Raw genomic sequence first — 16,766 nt, forward strand, 5'->3', positions numbered from 1 at the left:
TCTTCAGAAACCAGGTCTCGGTCTCCAGAGCCCCCCTCCTGATGTTCAGCTCCCGGTCTTCAGAGAACCGGTCCTGGTCTCCAGAGACCCGCTCCCGGTCTTCAGAGACCTGATCCTGGTCCCCAGGCTGGACTCGATGGAACAGGTCTGCAGTGAGCAGAACCTCACTGCCTAATTGTTTCCACAGCTCCAACAGATAAATTATATCTGAATATATCTGATGTATCTGCATATTACATTACATTATTTTTTATTTGAAATCTATTTAAATAATGTTCCTTTTATCTTCTTAAAGCCTGTAGAATGTTGGTGTATACCGTGTGTTTTTTTTTGTGTGTGTGTGTGTGTGTGTGTGTGTGTGTGTGTGTGTGTGTGTGTGTGTGTGTGTGTGTGTGTGTGTGTGTGTGTGTGTGTGTGTGTGTTCAAACCAACATCTATTTGATGAATAAATGCTCCGTCCACAAAAAGAAAAGCTGCTTTCCATCCTCCAACCTCTAAAGTCCCCCAGTGGTTAGTGAGGCACTGCAAGCCCAACCTCTGTAGCCCCCCAGTGGTTTGTGGGGCCCCGCCCGCACAACCTCTAAAGTCTCCCAGTGGTTATGGAGGCACTGCCAGACCCAACTATAAAGGCACTTTGATCTACCATGAGCAGCCTGGAGCTAAAGCTAGCTCAGCTCCACCACAACCTGCAGCTGGGGCTAATGTTATGAGGATGGTGAGGATGATGTGGTGAGGATGATGTGATCAGGATGATGTGGTGAGGATGTTATGGTGAGGACGATGTGGATGATGTGGTGAGGACGATGTGGATGATGTGGTAAGGATGATGTAATGACGATAATGTGGTGAGGATGATGTGATGAGGTTGATGCGATGAGGAGAACCCTAACCCTCACCTGGATCTTCATCCTCTGACAGAGCGGAGGGAACATCTCCCTGAAGACGATCTGTTCGTTCCACACAGGGTCCGCCGTTGACTTCTGGGTGGACGTGCGGCCCTGGCGTCACAGCAAAAGATCAGACAAAGTGAGAATGTTAACAGATCTGGAGGTATGATGGGAGAACTGGAGTAGAGACCAGAGAATAACCAGATATTTGGATTGCTCCCTCCCTCCCTCCCTCCCTCCCTGCTTAGTGTTGAAGAACGCTGGAGAACTCCATCCACACACTGGGGACTGATGGGCAGAAATGCGCCAGCAGTGTTTCACTGATAACACACCAATAATAATTTCTACCAAAGAACCCTGAAGCTACAGTAGTTAGCATAGCAGATAGCATGAGGATGGACTGACGGTCTGCCTGAAAAAGCTGACCACCACGTAGGGGTCGATGAGCGCCGTGGCGTCTCCGATGAAGGCCTTGGTCACGTTGGCCATGATGCTGGAGTTGTTGCGGGGAAGGCCTTCTGCCCTGAAGACCCGGACGTAGAAGCGGGCCAAGGGCCGCTCCCCCGGCAGACCCTCTGGGAGCAGCAGGTTCCTGGGGACAGGTGCATTCTGGGTCATGGAGGATGCCCGTGGGCCTTGGGCTGCAGATGTTATCATTCAGATGAATATGATGCTTCACTGATCCTGGATCAGTAAACGTGTCTCATTGGGGTGTTCAACAAGTGTGATCTATCTGATCACCATGCTAACGAGACCTTCAGATGTCTGGAGGTTGGCGGTACTAAATCTCACTTCTCGATCACTTCCTCTGCATCGCTGGCCTTCTGTCCAGGGGGCGTGGTATCGCCCTTCCCTGACACGCTGATGTCACACTTCACGTAACCTTTGACCCCTATGCCGAGGTTACTCGGGTCAGTAAGCACCGCCCACTTATTGGTGAACTGGTGACCTAGAGAGAGGAGAGAAGGAGAGAGGAGAGGGGAGAGGAGGAGAGAGGAGAAGAGGAGAGGAGGAGAGGAAGAGAGAGGAGAGGAGAGGAGAGGATGAGTAAAGTGGAGGAGAGGAGGAGAAGAGAGACCAAGTAGGGTCTGTACCAAAAAAACTATCTTTAGGGCAACTAGTCTACTGTAGCAAACCTAGCCCTGGATGGGGCGAGGTAGAGCAGGCAGAGCAAGGAGTGAACCCAATGAGAGTGTGGATGAGGAACTGAGCACCTGGCTGCCGATAAACTGTGCCCACGTCAAGCTTAAAGGTCCCAACAGAAAAACTCCTTAACATCTTGGAATGGACCACCTAGAGGGAGAGAGAGAGAGAGAGAGAGAGAGAAAAAGGCAGAGGGAGAGTAATGTTTGCTCTATTCTAAAGTGAGTGGATCAATATATTATCTTGGATCAAAAGGTAACTTCTGACTGGTGGTTGATGAGTTGACTTACTGATAGCCGGATGACCTTGTCGAAGAACAGCTCTTGATGGGCGAAGAAGTCAAACACAAAGTACTGCAGAAGAGAGAACAAGCATTAGCATGAGCACTAGCATGAAGGTTGGCATGAGCACTAGCTTGGAGGCTAGCATGAGCACTAGCATGAAGGTTAGCATGAGCACTAGCATGAAGGTTAGCATGAGCACTAGAGTGGAGGTTAGCATTAGCATGAAGGTGAACATGAGCACTAGCATAAAAGTTAGCATGAGCATGAAAGTAAGCATGAGCAGGAGCATGAAGGTTAGCATGAGCACTAGCATGAGGGTTAGCATCAGCAGTAGAATGAAGATTAGCATTGGCATTAGCATGAAGGTGAGCATGAGTACTAGCATAAAAGTTAACATGATCAGGAGCATGAAGGTCAGCAGGAGCATCAAGGTTAGCCTGAACAGTAGCATTAAGGTTAGCATGATCAGGAGCATGAAGGTTGGCGTGAGCACTAGCATGAAGGTTAGCATGAGCAGGAGCATGAAAGTTAGCATGAGCACTAGCATGGAGGTGAGCATGAGCACTAGAGTGAAGGTTAGCATGAGCATGATAGTAAGAAGAGCCTGTACCTCGTTGAAGAAGGGGGCGTTGGTTCCCTCTTTAACGGACGTCTGTTTCCTCTCGTCTCCGATCTCGATGACCACGCTGGGGTCCATATTCTCACCCACCAGCTGCCTAGCCTCAGTGATGTTAACAGCCACCTGAGAAACATACACACACACACACACACACACACACACACACACACACACACACACACACACACACACACACACACACACACATACAAACACACACCATTAACATGTCATTGTGTGATACCCTTATGAATGACACATCTGTGTCTAACACCGTGTCTAAAACGGTGTAACACCATGTCTAAAACTCTCTAACACTGTGTCCAACACCGCGTCTAACACTGTCTAACACTGCTACAGTTTCTCTCGATTGTATACACACAAAAAATGTAACTATGCACACAATTCTGAAAACTTGCAGCTCATGTATCAACTACAAGACTCCAGACTGCTAAACTCTAAGCACAATTCCACTGTTTTCACACATATAGAAATTATAAATGACATTATTGCAAACTCTAAGCACAAATCTCATCATTTAGCACCCTTGGTTCATCTGGAAACTATGGCCTTCAAAACATTACAACTAATTACCAATAAGTCTAACTCACTTCTCACCTGTTCAAACTCAACTGGCAAAACACTTCAAAGTGTCAGAGCATAAAAGAGGCCTCAGGTGAGCTCTACTGTGTTGTAGGTATGGTCCTGATTTACATGTAGATCTGTTTCACCTCATTTGTATTATTATTATTATTTTTGGCCTACGAAAAGCTTTTTATGCAGTCAGCGGAACATTTTACTGTATTACAGTGTTACGTCATTATAGGGGCAAATATTGTATTTGCACAGCTGCGCTCTTCTCCGCTCTTGATTCCCCTCTACAGGCTGTTTGTTCCCGCTGCGGACTGATTGTGGGTGTGGCATCGGGGATATAACCTGTCCCGATCTCTGGCGGATGATCCTGCACGGATCCTGCTTCCGTGTCGCAACGCCAGGCTGTTTCACACTTTGCCACGCCGGCACTTTGCGTCTTATGTGTAGAGCTAATGGATATATACTGTCTGCAAGTTGCTGTTAAGCACCAATTTCCCATGTGGGAACATTCTTGCTTTTCCTATCATAGCTTTATAACTGCTGTGTAAAGAGTTCACCGTTCAAAGCGAGATGTTTATTGCGGTTGCGATCGTAGTTTCCAAAGAGCCAGGTCCCTATATCTACCATGGGGTGGCACTGTAGGCTATGGTTAGACCAGTGGTTTTCAAACTGTGGGGCGCGCCCCCCTTGGGGGCGCCAGAGTTCTTCAGGGGGGGCGCGACGTGAGAAAAGAATAAACCCGAAAAAAAACCTGAAAGGCGATGATTCAAATCATCAGTCGTACTTCAACTGTAGAAGTAACATAACTAAATCAATTGTCAACCGTTTATCTTCGTGCAAACCATTTTACAAATCTACACACTTGTATCTTCAATAATATCAAACAGAATTTCGATATCATTTAAAATCTCTTCAAAATCACAGTTTTAGTTTCATACCGCTTTGTTTTCAACTGTTTTCATTGAAGACGTCAGCCCATTCTGATACACCTACTTCTAGACATCGTAACTCATTCATTTTTCAACCGTTTACCATTGTTCAAACCATTAAACAAATTAAACGGAATTTTGATAGCATTTATACTTTTTTCAGAATCAAGTTTTAGTTTCAAACTGGCATCGTTTTCAGTTTCTTATAATAATTTAGGTCACCATAGCAACGCCGGTAAACAAACCCCGCCGAATAGTCGAATCTCTGGACTGAAAAGGCAGATCTGATTCGACCCTGAATGAATCTGTGTAAACTGGCAGTTTACACAGAATAAGATGTTCAAATGTATTTAAAAAAGGTTAAGCTAAAACATGCTTAGATAAAGTTGTTAAATTGTGTTACGAAATGTGTTTAAAAACGCACAAAGATGTTGTAATGTTTCAGAAATATGTTTAAAATATTCTGACGTGTTGCTGAAAAAATATGTTTCAAATGTTTCAAAAATATGTTTCAAATGTTTTAAAATTATGATCAGAGATGTTTAAAATGTGTAAAATAATTAAGATAGCTTTCAAAACACAGGTATTTAGAACATTTTTTTTGGGGGGGGGGGGGGCTCAGCTGAAATTTCTTCTCTGAGGGGGGGCTCACTCTCTCACACTTTGAAAAACCCCTGGGTTAGACAGTCATCCATTTTTCCACTCGTGTTTTCATTTCATTTCATCCGTTCATTTTTGGCCTGATTGCGATTGTTTTTTCCTCCTAAAGCCTATCACTCGTAGTCATATTTGATTTACACACGTTTATCCTTGCTCCTACGGAGGAGGCTCTGTTGTCCATTATGTGTGATGACCTTGTTAGAGTTGCAGGCCACTACATATTTGAAGTGAGATCGAGTAGTGCTTGGGAAGGGGCATGCTGGGGAACCACCTACGTCACCTACACTTGGTAAAGTTCCTCCTCCTACACCTAGTAAAGCTTCCATTGAGTTAAAGCGGTTACAGTTAAGGGAGAGGGAAATTGAGTGGGAGCATGAGAAAAGTATAAGGGAAGCTGAAAGACAGAAAGTTCGGGAACGAGAAAACAGAGGGCACGAATTGCGTTTGAAAGATCTTGAATTGAATCATGCTTTACGGTTTAAGGACATGGATCTCAAAGCTCGCGAGGCTGGTATTTTATTTAAATCGAGCAGTTTGATGTAATTCGCAATATTCGTGTTGTTCCACCTTTTCGTGAGGACGAAGTTGATAAGTTCTTTGCGCACTTTGAGCTTGTAGCCACAACTCTTAAATGGCCTAGGGAAGTCTGGACCATGACGCTGCAGTGTGTCTTCAAGGGAAAAGCGCAGGAGGCTTATTCTGCGCTGTCTCTTGAAGATGCAGCTGACTATGAAAAGGTTAAGCAGGCTGTTTTGCGCATTTGTTCCTTCGTGCCAGAGGCTTAGCGGCAAAGGTTTCGCGCTTATCAGAAACCTGAACGCTCTTTCGTACGTCGAGTATGTTAGAGAGAAGGAAATGCTTTTTGATCGGTGGCTAAGTTCCCAAGAAGTGTCAACCTTCCAAGCCCTTCGGGATTTAATTATTCTTGAGGATTTTAAGAACTGTCTGCCAGCATCCGTCGCTACCCATGTTAGTGAGCATGAAGATGATAGACCTGCGGGTGCAGCCGTGCTCGCTGACGAGTATGTGGTCACGCACAAACGTGTCCCCTCTTTCTCAAAATTTTCACAAAACGTTTTTAGCAGTCCAGAGGTGTTTAAGAAACTCAAGAAGCCGTGTCTGATCTTTCCCACTCTTCAGCTAGTTGTGCGTTGGTGCCTAGATCCACCAGCCCGACCTGTGGCTACGGTAAAAAAACCTGGTCATGTTGTTGCTGAGTGTTACAAATTACAGAACAAAAACAGGGCAGCTAATCAATCAGCTTCGTTTAATACAGAGGTCGGATTGTGTGTGCCAACCCCGCCTCTTTCTCAGAAAGACACCCATGGTGGCAATCCCGGCTTTGCGCCTTTTATCATGGATGGATTTGTGTCTCTACCTGGTGAGCCTAGTGTGCGCGTTCCGATTAAATTCCTGCGTGACACCGGGGCGTCACACAGCTTCTTTTTTCAGGATGTGTTGCCTTTCGGCGACAAGAAGTTTACTGGCGACAGTCTTCTTGTGCATGGGTGAGAAGGCTCTCTGGCCTTCGTTTGTCCTAATGTTCTTGCTTCAATCAGGGGTGTGGGCGTGGCTGAGTTAGGCTGATTGGGTGCCGGTACACTGGCGCCCTGCAGCCTTTAAAAGATCGTCCGCTCTGCCCACCGGGGAGGGCGGCAGGGCCACACCCACCTGACGGCTAGTTCGTTCCGTGCCTGTGTTGGAAGGCAGACGGCTACCGTAGCGCATTTGTGTTTGGTTGTACTCGTATTCGGCCTGTTTTGATTTGGCTCAGACGTTTTGCACATGTGATTTTTTGTTAATCCTTTGTTCTGTGGATCAGAATAAACTGCTATTTGTTCATGGTGAACCATGCTCTGACCCACTCATTTGTGCCGCATGCTGTCGGGCTGTGACATACTTGGGGGCTCGTCCGAACGCCGACATCGTAGCCGATTTGGAGTAACTATTTGTAGAGTGCGCCAAACTTTCGTGCATTTCATTTTTAATACGCCGGTCAGTTCTTGGTTCAGAATAGTGCATATTGGTTCATGCAAACCGTAGTGTTGTGTATAAGTGAACGGGTAGTTGTATGGTTGGTTGGTTGGTTATGTTGAAGAGGCTGTTGCGTCCTTCAATTAGTGCAGCGGTTCTCAAAGTGTGGGGCGCGCCCCACCGGTGGGGAATAGACACGTGACAGGTGGGGCGCGACAAATGGGAGGAAATTTCACTAGCCGCGTTTACATGGACATTTCTGATCCTATAAGATTTCTAATTGGAATAGATCTATTCCTGTCAAACCAAATGTGCTATATGTATGTGATCTATATTAACTTGTACTTGTTAATATAATATAATAAAGAACGAGACGGGCACGGTAGATTCATTCAACGAGTTTCATTGTAATCTTCTTCATCTCACGCAACGTCACATTACACAGTTTCAGTACAACACTAGGTAAGTGCGCCATCCGGTGGTGTAGTGGAGTAACAGGAACAGCACATAATACGACTGAATACACAACATATTCCCCCTCTCTTAAGAAGCTTAAACGTAAGCAAAAGAACAATGCCACATCTGACATCAGCAGAGTTGTAATAATTCAAAACTCAGTAATATAATAACTCATCAGTAGTGCAATAATTCAACAATAGTGCAATAATTCAACAATAGTGCAATAACTCAAGTAGTACAATAATTAAAGTAGTACAATAACTCAAGTAGTACAATAACTCAAGTGCCATCTTATCAGCATCAACACAGAACTTCACCTTAGAAAATGTTGCTAAAATATAACGGCAGCTTTTTTGTACTCTGACTTTGTCCTTTGCATATAAACTGGAGCAGGTAAACTCTTGAAACCTGTAACCCGTATATAATGTAAACTTAACATGACATTTTCAGATATGTAAATCACAACAGCCTTGTCTCAATGGAATACAGCGTCCAACATAACCAGTATCTATCTCACATTCATTAGTCAACAACAAAATATATATATATATTTTTTAGTAAACAACAGTATTTTCTTACGTTTTCACAGCCGTATGTTTTTTTTTTTTTTTTTTTTACATTTTAACTCATTCTCTTTTACCTCACAGTCCCTCAGAACAATTAGTGTTCATACTCCTGAAGCCAAGCAGGCTCCTTTCTCCCTCTCACTGGTCTGTCCAGGGTCAACTGCTTGTTGGGGTGGCTCAGGTTGCTGGGCCGACTCCGGCACAGGATCAGGGGCAGGGCAGGCCACTGGTTCTGAGTCTGAATCCCTATCTACTTCACTCTCAGGGACCAGAGATAGGTGGGTAGCATTCCATGTGCGCCCATCTTCCAGTACGAAGGCACTAGAACCAGCTTTGCGCATCACTCTGAAACTTAGACAGTCCCTTTTTCACATGGAAAGGTTTCTTCACTCTGACTAAACTTCCCTCTTTTATCTTTGGCACACATGCTCCCCTTTTCACATCAGTGTATGTCTTTGATGCCTGCTGTTTGGCAGCGACCCGACTGCGTAGTTGGTCCTCTGGCAGTGGATCAGATTTGCGAGCAGGGCCAATGTCTACTTTGGTATGCATTGGTCGGTTGCACATGAGCTCATGTGGTGACACTCCTGTGGTGCCATGTGGGGTAGCACGGTAAGTGAGCAGAAAATCCTGTACGAACGGCTTCCATGGTCTTTTCTCTTGTTCGGCAGAAAGCAATGTCTCTTTTAGAACGCGGTTCCAGCGTTCTACAGCTCCGTTTGCTTGTGGATAGTAGAGAGACACTTTCCTGTGTTTGATGTCTCTTGCTTCAAGGTACTCAGCAAACTCACTGGAAGTGAACTGAGTGCCGTTGTCGCTTACTAGTTCCGTAGGGTTTCCAAACCGGGCAAACACGGTAGACAGAAAGGAAGTGATTGCTGCCGTTGTGATGGTAGAGGTGAAAGCAACCTCCGGCCACTTTGTGTAGTAGTCAACCAACGTCACTGCAAAGCGACAGTCCCAGCTGGCTGACTCGAACGGTCCCACAATGTCCATGCCCACTTTCTGCCATGGGGCATCAGGTAGTGGGATGGGCTGGAGAGGAGCGGCATGTGTCTTGGCACTTTTGTCATTCAGCCGGCATGGTCCACATGCACGGATAGCCTCCTCCACAGACATGTCCATACCAGGCCACCAGTATAAGTCCCGCAGCATTTGTTTAGTGCGAACGATCCCCTGATGTGTCTCATGTGCCAAACTCACCAGCTGCTTCCTTAAGGCCATTGGCACAAGTCGTCGGTGAGAGCCCCTGTAGATGATCATATCTTGGATTGAGAGTTCATCTCTTGTGGCAAAATATGGTTTGAGCTCATCTGGTAGCGCTTTTGCTGTCTTAGGCCAGCCCCTATGTATCTGCGTTCTAAGGGCTGTGAGCTCAGGGCACACCTCACACGCATCCACAAACTTGTTTACTGAGAGAGCTTTGAGTTCTATGTCCAACAGAGCAACAAGCTCTGGCTCTGTTACTGGCTGTGTATCCTCTTCTGCTGGGAGGGGTAGACGGGAAAAACAATCAGCAACTTGATTTTGTGAGCCAGGACGGTACTCCACGTCGTACGTGAAGCACAAGAGTCTCGCAGACCAACGTGCAATGCGCATACCGGCGCGGCCCAGACCTTTTGTTGCGAGCAGTGTGGTCAAAGCCTGGTGGTCTGTGCGTAGTGTGAATCTGGTACCCCATAAGAAGGTCCTCCATTTTTCGGCAGTCCACACACAGGCTAACGCCTCCTTTTCAACGATAGAATACTTGCGTTCTGCAGGGTTAAGTGTACGTGAGGCACATGCAACTGTGCGCTCTGTTCCATCTGTGTGTAGTTGTGTCAGTACCGCCTCCAAGCCATAGTCTGACGCGTCTGTAGACACGAAGGTGGGAAGGCTGGGATCGAAGACGGACAGCGCTGGACTGTTCACAATACAATCCTTAACAGCCTCGAAGCTCTTCTTAGCTGCTGAAGTCCACTGGAATTTTTCCTCACGCAGACATGCTTGCATGGGCTCCACGAGCGACGCATAGTTGTACACAAACTTCTGGTACCACGCTGTGAGCCCCAGGAATGAGCGCAGTGCTGTAGCCTCTGTCGGCGCCGGAGCCTCTGTGATGGCTTTGACGTGCTCTGTGAGTGGCTGTAGGCCCTGGGCAGAAATCGTGTGCCCAAGGAACCACAGGCTGGATTGGTTGAACTGGCATTTTTCCTTGTTTAGCTGGAGGCCGGCCCGCTTGATCGCTGCGAGCACCTCCTGTAAATTGAGGTCATGTTCTGCCTTGACCTTTCCGTATATTATTACAAGTAAAATTGGACCCCTTTGCAGCCTTTCAGTACAAGCGACATCATCTTGGAGAACGCACTTGGGGCTGAGCACAGTCCGTATGGTATACGTTTGAACCGGAACAGTCCATCATGCGTTATAAATGCAGTTAAGTCTCGGCTCTCCTCTGCCAAGAGCATCTGATGGTAAGCGTTGGCGAGGTCTATTGTAGAAAACACGGTAGCACCACACATCTCGGAGAACAATTCCTCCATATGAGGAAGCGGGTAACTGTCCATCACTACCGCCTTGTTAGGATCACGTAAGTCCAAGCACAGCCTCACCGCACCGTTCTTCCATCGCGTGACCACGATGGGTGAGACCCATGGAGATGCATCAATCCTCTCTATTACGTCCATCTGTAATAGTCTCTTGAGCTCCATGGAGACGGCTTGTCTCACGGAGAGAGGAAGTCTCCACAGTTTCTGTTGAACGGGCTGTACTGCTTCGTTGCCCTCCTTCACTTTCACCCGGTGGAGAAAGTCCTTAGCTAAGCCCAGTTTCACACCGGTCACTGGCCCAGGTTCGACCTCAGACACTGGAGCCGCAGGTGAGAGCACAGAATTTCCCACAATGGAAAGTCCAAGTGCCCTGAATAAGTCCATTCCCAAGACAGCAGTACCTGCCTTTTCCACCACATATAATACAGCTGCTGCTGTAGTATTAGCATGCTGCACTATGGCTGATAGACAGCCTAGTACTGGGATATCTGACTTTTTGTATGACACTAACTTCACTTTTGGTTCAGTCAGGGGCACTACTGAAATGCTCTCTGTAAATAGGTTCAGGAATGATAGACACAGCGGTATCTGTATCTACCACTAGTTCTACTGGACAAGAAGCTGACTTTGCATTAATAGTCACTTTGCGCGTTATTTTCTGAGCTGGCCTATTTTGATCAATTCCCAGCATGCTAACTACACTTACATTTCTGGCTGGTCTTTCAGAAGACTTGCATACCTTTGCAAAATGTCCCATTTTATTGCATTTCCGGCAGGTCATTTTCAGCGCAGGGCAGTCAGAAGCATTGGCAAGATGGGTAGATGACCCACACCTAAAACATCGCGACTGTCTTGGTGTGGTCTTTGTAGGCGCCGCCTGGTGGTTGTTCATCCCTCTGCCTTTGAATGGACGTTTAGGCGTCGCCGTCACCGCTTGAACCGGAGCCCGCACTTCTGGACCCAGCGTTTGCGCATATCCAATGGCGGATTCCACTTGGACTGCGATTTTCAATGTTTTCATCACTTTGCACCAACAGTCTGTCATGCACTTTAGCACAGCTCGCATGCTCAATAAGCTGATCACGTATCATCTCGTCTTGGTTACCTTCAAATCCGCACGTTGTTGCTAGCTCGCGCAGAGCGGCAACATACTCCATAATGGTCTCCTCCGTTTTCTGAATCCTTCGTCTGAACTTGTGACGTTCCACCACAACGTTTATTGCAGGAACAAAGTGTACACGCAGTGCATCCATTGCTTCTTTGTAGGATGCACCTGCGTCTGCAAGTGTGTAAAACACACGCTGGCCCTCTGTACCCAGACAATGTAAGAGGATTGCACGTAACCTCGTGTCTGGCCAGTCGTCCCCCTCCGCGTGTATGGCTAGTAGATAGTTCTCAAACATCTTAGCCCAGGTGTCGAACGGAATTGTAGGTTGTCCGGCACCCGGCAGAAATAACGCCGGTAGAGGAACGGTATTCATCATCCTCATCGCCAATTTGTTCTATATTAACTTGTACTTGTTAATATAATATAATAAAGAACGAGACAGGCACGGTAGATTCATTCAACGAGTATCATTGTAATCTTCTTCATCTCACGCAACGTCACATTACACAGTTTCAGTACAACACTAGGTAAGTGCGCCATCCGGTGGTGTAGTGGAGTAACAGGAACAGCACATAATACGACTGAATACACAACAGTATGGCATTTACAAAAGTGGTAAGCGTACGTTCGTATGTCTCTCGCGCACGGTGCTTGCACACCTCTGCACGGCAACCGCCCTTTAACCGCCTCGCTGCCGGAGGGTTCAGCGCGGCGGTGTGAAGGGCCAGGCGTTTTCAAAAGCGGCTGCTGCTGCTTCTGCTGCCGCCGAAAGTTTCAACACGGGGAAAGCTGAGCGGTAGGGCAAAATCTGTGCGCGTTCACGTGGGCGGCAACCGCTCCCTGGTTTTCAGCCGCTTTTGTAACCGCCTCCCCTCTGCCGCCCATCCCTCATTGAAATTAATGGAGGTGGCGAGTTGCCGCGCGGCGGTGTGAAAGAAGCTTTATGTTGCTCTGGGCTTATATAATAAATGTAAGGGATAATGCTGTATAGAACGCCGGTCCTTATCGGAAAATAAGCCCGACAGGGCGAACCGGACCCCGACGTGAAGCAGAGGTGTCTTGCTTCGCCCTGAAGGGTGACGTTCTATAGATACATTATCCAGCTTATTACACGGCTCCTTGCCAAAATGAAACAATATCTTCACACGGTGTGTCTTTCAAAATGACCATTCGTAGTGTTGATCCGCAGAGAAATAGTCTGCCAAAGACGTTGACGTTGCTTAGCAACCAGACACGCTGGGGTTGGTAAGTGACCGCACCCACCCCAAACCAATCGGAATAAGTGTATGTAGATTATAGCGGACTACACCACCTCTTATATTCCGCATGGAATTCTATTCCGATCAGAGAATTGTATTCCGATTGAGGCGTATATATGATAATTCTTTTTTTCCGATTGAGCTGTTCCTCCACTTCTAATCGGATCAGAAGTGTCCATGTAAATCTCTATATTGAACTTGCGGTTATTTGATGTTATTGAGTTAGAATTTAGATACAACATGATGTTACTTGATGTTACTTCAATAAATTTGAAAATGTTAATCTTTGCATATTTCATTAGCATTGTGTCGGGGCGATGGGGGCAGGTGGGGCTTCAAAATTCCCCCTTGTCCAAATTGGGGGATGACCGAAAAAGATTGAGAACCAAGGAATTAGTGTTTGCCACGTCGTACTATGAGACATCGCTTGATTGTCTTTTGTTAGACTTCAGTTGAGATTTTGATCAACAAATTCCCCTGTGCATGTCTTCGGATGCCGGTCTGTTATTTTGGTTTGTTTTTTTGGGGTGGCACCAGGCTTAGAGCAGTCGTCTCGGGGGCATTTCCCTTGTCCGCAGAGTTACTGTCAACTGGTGGCTCTTTCGGACTTGCAGGTTCTTTGCTTAAAATCCCCATTCTCACGCCGCTTGAAGAAGGTAAGGTCTACTTTTACTTAGGTCTTGGGGGGGGGGGGGGGGGGGGGGACATTTGTTGATTGGGAAATTAAATTGAAGTTTATTGGTAGGCAGATCGCTTGTGTGAATATGGTTGCACAAATTGAAACTGAGTTTGTCCGCACTCCGTCTGCCGAGTTATTGAACTCAATGACTAAAGATCAGTTACTCGAGGTGGCGGACCATTATAACATCGTCGTATCAGTATTACAAAGAAGGTTGAAAGAAAGCATAAGGTGTTTAGTTGTGGCCGGGTTGGTGGATCAGCAGGTGCTGCTGACTACATCGATACCTGAGTATGACTCCGCAGGGGTTTACTTTTGAGGAGCAAAAGGTTCTGCTGGTATTGCAGCGTGAGACGGAGATTGAGAAAACTCGCCTCATGCAAGTTACGGAGGTTGAGAAGATGCGTCTCACACAAGAGCTTGAAAAAATACATCTGGATCAGGAGCAACAGCGCATCGATATCATGCGAGAGGGCAGAACTCCAGGTGGCCAGTCACCTGCGCCTAAGTTGAACGTAGGGAAAAATATTTGTTTAGTTCCGCCGTTTATAGGGGCCACAGTGGATACTTTCTTTCAATTGTTTGAGCGGGTAGCCGATGCGCACGCTGGTCAGACGTGGAGAGGACGTTGCTCCTCCAGTGTGTGCTGACCGGCCGAGCTCAGCTCGCTTATTCGTCGCTGTCTGTGGCAGAGAGTCAGGTTTATGAGATTTTGAAAACAGCAGCGCTTAAACCCTACGAGTTAGTGCCAGAGGCGTGCCGCTTTCGTTTTTGAAGTATGCGTAGGGAACATGAGCAAACGCATGTTGACTTCGTGAGAGCCTTAACTTTGCAGTTCACTTGTTGGCGAAGATCGGAAGACATTGTTACATTGGATGGTTTTAGTACAGCGGATAAGCATAACGATTGTGCACTTTTTGAGAAAAGCATGACATTTCTAACATAGTTAGTACATGCCATAAGGTGTATTTTAAGATGTGGAGGGAAGTCAGATTTTGCCTGTGACGGCCGTTAGACGCCAAATTCAAGATGGCCGACATTCCGCTGGGTATAATGTTCAAACGCTCATAATTTTGGAACCATGCAATGTTATAAAACATTTAAGATGTCATTTCCATCTAAAGTGGATATGCCCAATCATTTGGTGACACTTTTGAGAAACCTAGTGTTTGAGGAAACATATTTAGGTCAAGGTCAAGGTAAGAATTTACCAAATTTTGTCCGTAAATGCGAACTTTTGCCAGGTGGTGGCGCTACATCAAATCTCTTAGGGTTACCAAAATCCACGTAGTTTGTCGTGTACCTGTCATGAATGTTCACAGGAAATTTGACATGTTTCCCATTAAAACCTTTTGAGTTATCGAGGTCACAAGGCAAGCCCACGTTAGCGATGATCTGCTTTTCAGTTGTTGTTAGTTGTCTAGTTGTCATAGCAACAAACCCTGACACCCAAACGTCAACCGCCGCCATCAGAAAACCCAACTGTTCAAATCCTCCTCCTGTGGCAAGTTATCCAAAAAAAATGCATTTAAGTCATAAGTTTGGATTCAAAATATTTATTTATTACATTCATACCATTTGATTAAAGTAAAAAATATTCAAAAATGTAATACAGTGTATGAGATTAAGGGTTAACTGACATAGTAGGCTAGTTAGCCAGCTAGTGAACTAAACCTGTCATGGAGGTCTAAAAATGATATTGCTAAATCATGAGTTTTTCCTGATTAAAGTGTATGATACATTATTGTAAAAATCTTGTCTTCGACTTCAATAAATGGTGGCACTTCTTTTAAATCCTCTTTTCAGTGCTGATATCGCAATAATGAAGCGTCACACCCTAATGGACTCTACCCAACCCTCTTTAGCCAAACACTCAAAGGCAACCCCCAGCACCAACTGGCACATGTGTGTCCTCTGCCAAACAGAAACTGATGAACATTTACAATGTCCTCTCAGATCGACAAAACAGCCCAATAATTGTGGCTATGCATCCCTGGCAGACGACCTTCTCCAGTTCCACACCCTTCAGCACATGCCCATGGACCTCAATCTGAATAGATTCAATGACGGCGATGGCATAGAATCAACTCTGAAGGCACACATGGCTGAGTGGCACAAGAAATGTGGGCTAAAAGTAAATAAGAAGGCGTTTGAAGAGCAAAGTCGACGAGAATTTTCGACACAATAACAAGAAAGTATCTTGATTGTGCATACAAGATCTGCTCACAGCCAACCACAGTCCATTGAGAATACTTGCTTCTTCTGTAATGAGCCTGCTGGCTCTCCAGACCTACATAATGCATCAACTTACAACATTGACACAATGTGCGCAAGTGTGCCCTTAAACTTGAAGACACTGCTCTGTTGGCCAAGCTTGCAGCAGGAGACATGATTGCTATTGAGGCCAAGTACCATCAACACTGCTTGCGTTCACTGTACAACAGAGCTAGACAGGCTTCAACCAAAACCAATGATGACGAGCATTCCTGCCTGCATGGCATAGCCTTTGCGTAGTGATGAGGATAGTGCTCCTGTGTTTAAAATGATAGACATTACTGAGCTTTACACGGAAGGCTGAAGCAGCTTGGTCTTACTGTAGAAGCACGGATTCACACTACCAGACTGAAAAACCGACTGCTTTCTGCACTACCTGATCTGAGAGCACATTCACATGGAAGAGACATACTTCTTAGTTTTGAGAAAGACATTGGACCAGCACTCATGATGGCCTCTCATCCTGACAGCGATGCTATGCACCTAATGCGGGCAGCACAGGTTGTGCGCAAAGAGATCTTTGACTCAAAATTCTGCTTTGATGGGGCATTCCAGGCTAACTGCCAGAAGGCGGCTGTGCCAGCATCCCTTTTGGCTCTAGTCAACATGATACTTGCTGGGGCAAACATCAAGCATCAGACTCAGATGTTCCATACAACCACTACACAACCTGCCTTAGCAATCTCACAATTAACAGTGTGAGATTGTTGGCATCTGTGTAAACTGGCAGTTTACACAGATTAAGATGTTCAAATGTATTTAAAAAAGGTTAAGCTAAAACATGCCTAGTTAAAGTTGTTAAA

At 46.1% G+C, this 16,766-nt stretch overlaps 1 protein-coding gene across 1 annotated transcript in view; it reads right to left on the reverse strand.

The window, feature by feature from the left end:
* The window catches only part of fer1l6 (fer-1 like family member 6), a 210,437-nt gene that overhangs the window by 154,083 nt on the left and 39,588 nt on the right, over positions 1 to 16,766 (reverse strand). The window contains exons 5-10 of the mRNA XM_056610925.1: positions 2,925 to 3,056; positions 2,321 to 2,383; positions 2,102 to 2,180; positions 1,680 to 1,836; positions 1,293 to 1,479; positions 897 to 998 (exon numbers count right to left, since the gene is read on the reverse strand). Coding sequence (XP_056466900.1) covers positions 897 to 998; positions 1,293 to 1,479; positions 1,680 to 1,836; positions 2,102 to 2,180; positions 2,321 to 2,383; positions 2,925 to 3,056 — 720 coding nt within the window. The remainder of the gene's footprint in view (positions 1 to 896; positions 999 to 1,292; positions 1,480 to 1,679; positions 1,837 to 2,101; positions 2,181 to 2,320; positions 2,384 to 2,924; positions 3,057 to 16,766) is intronic.

The sequence above is a fragment of the Gadus chalcogrammus genome, chromosome 16 (genome assembly GCF_026213295.1).
Source record: "Gadus chalcogrammus isolate NIFS_2021 chromosome 16, NIFS_Gcha_1.0, whole genome shotgun sequence".
NCBI lineage: Eukaryota > Metazoa > Chordata > Actinopteri > Gadiformes > Gadidae > Gadus > Gadus chalcogrammus.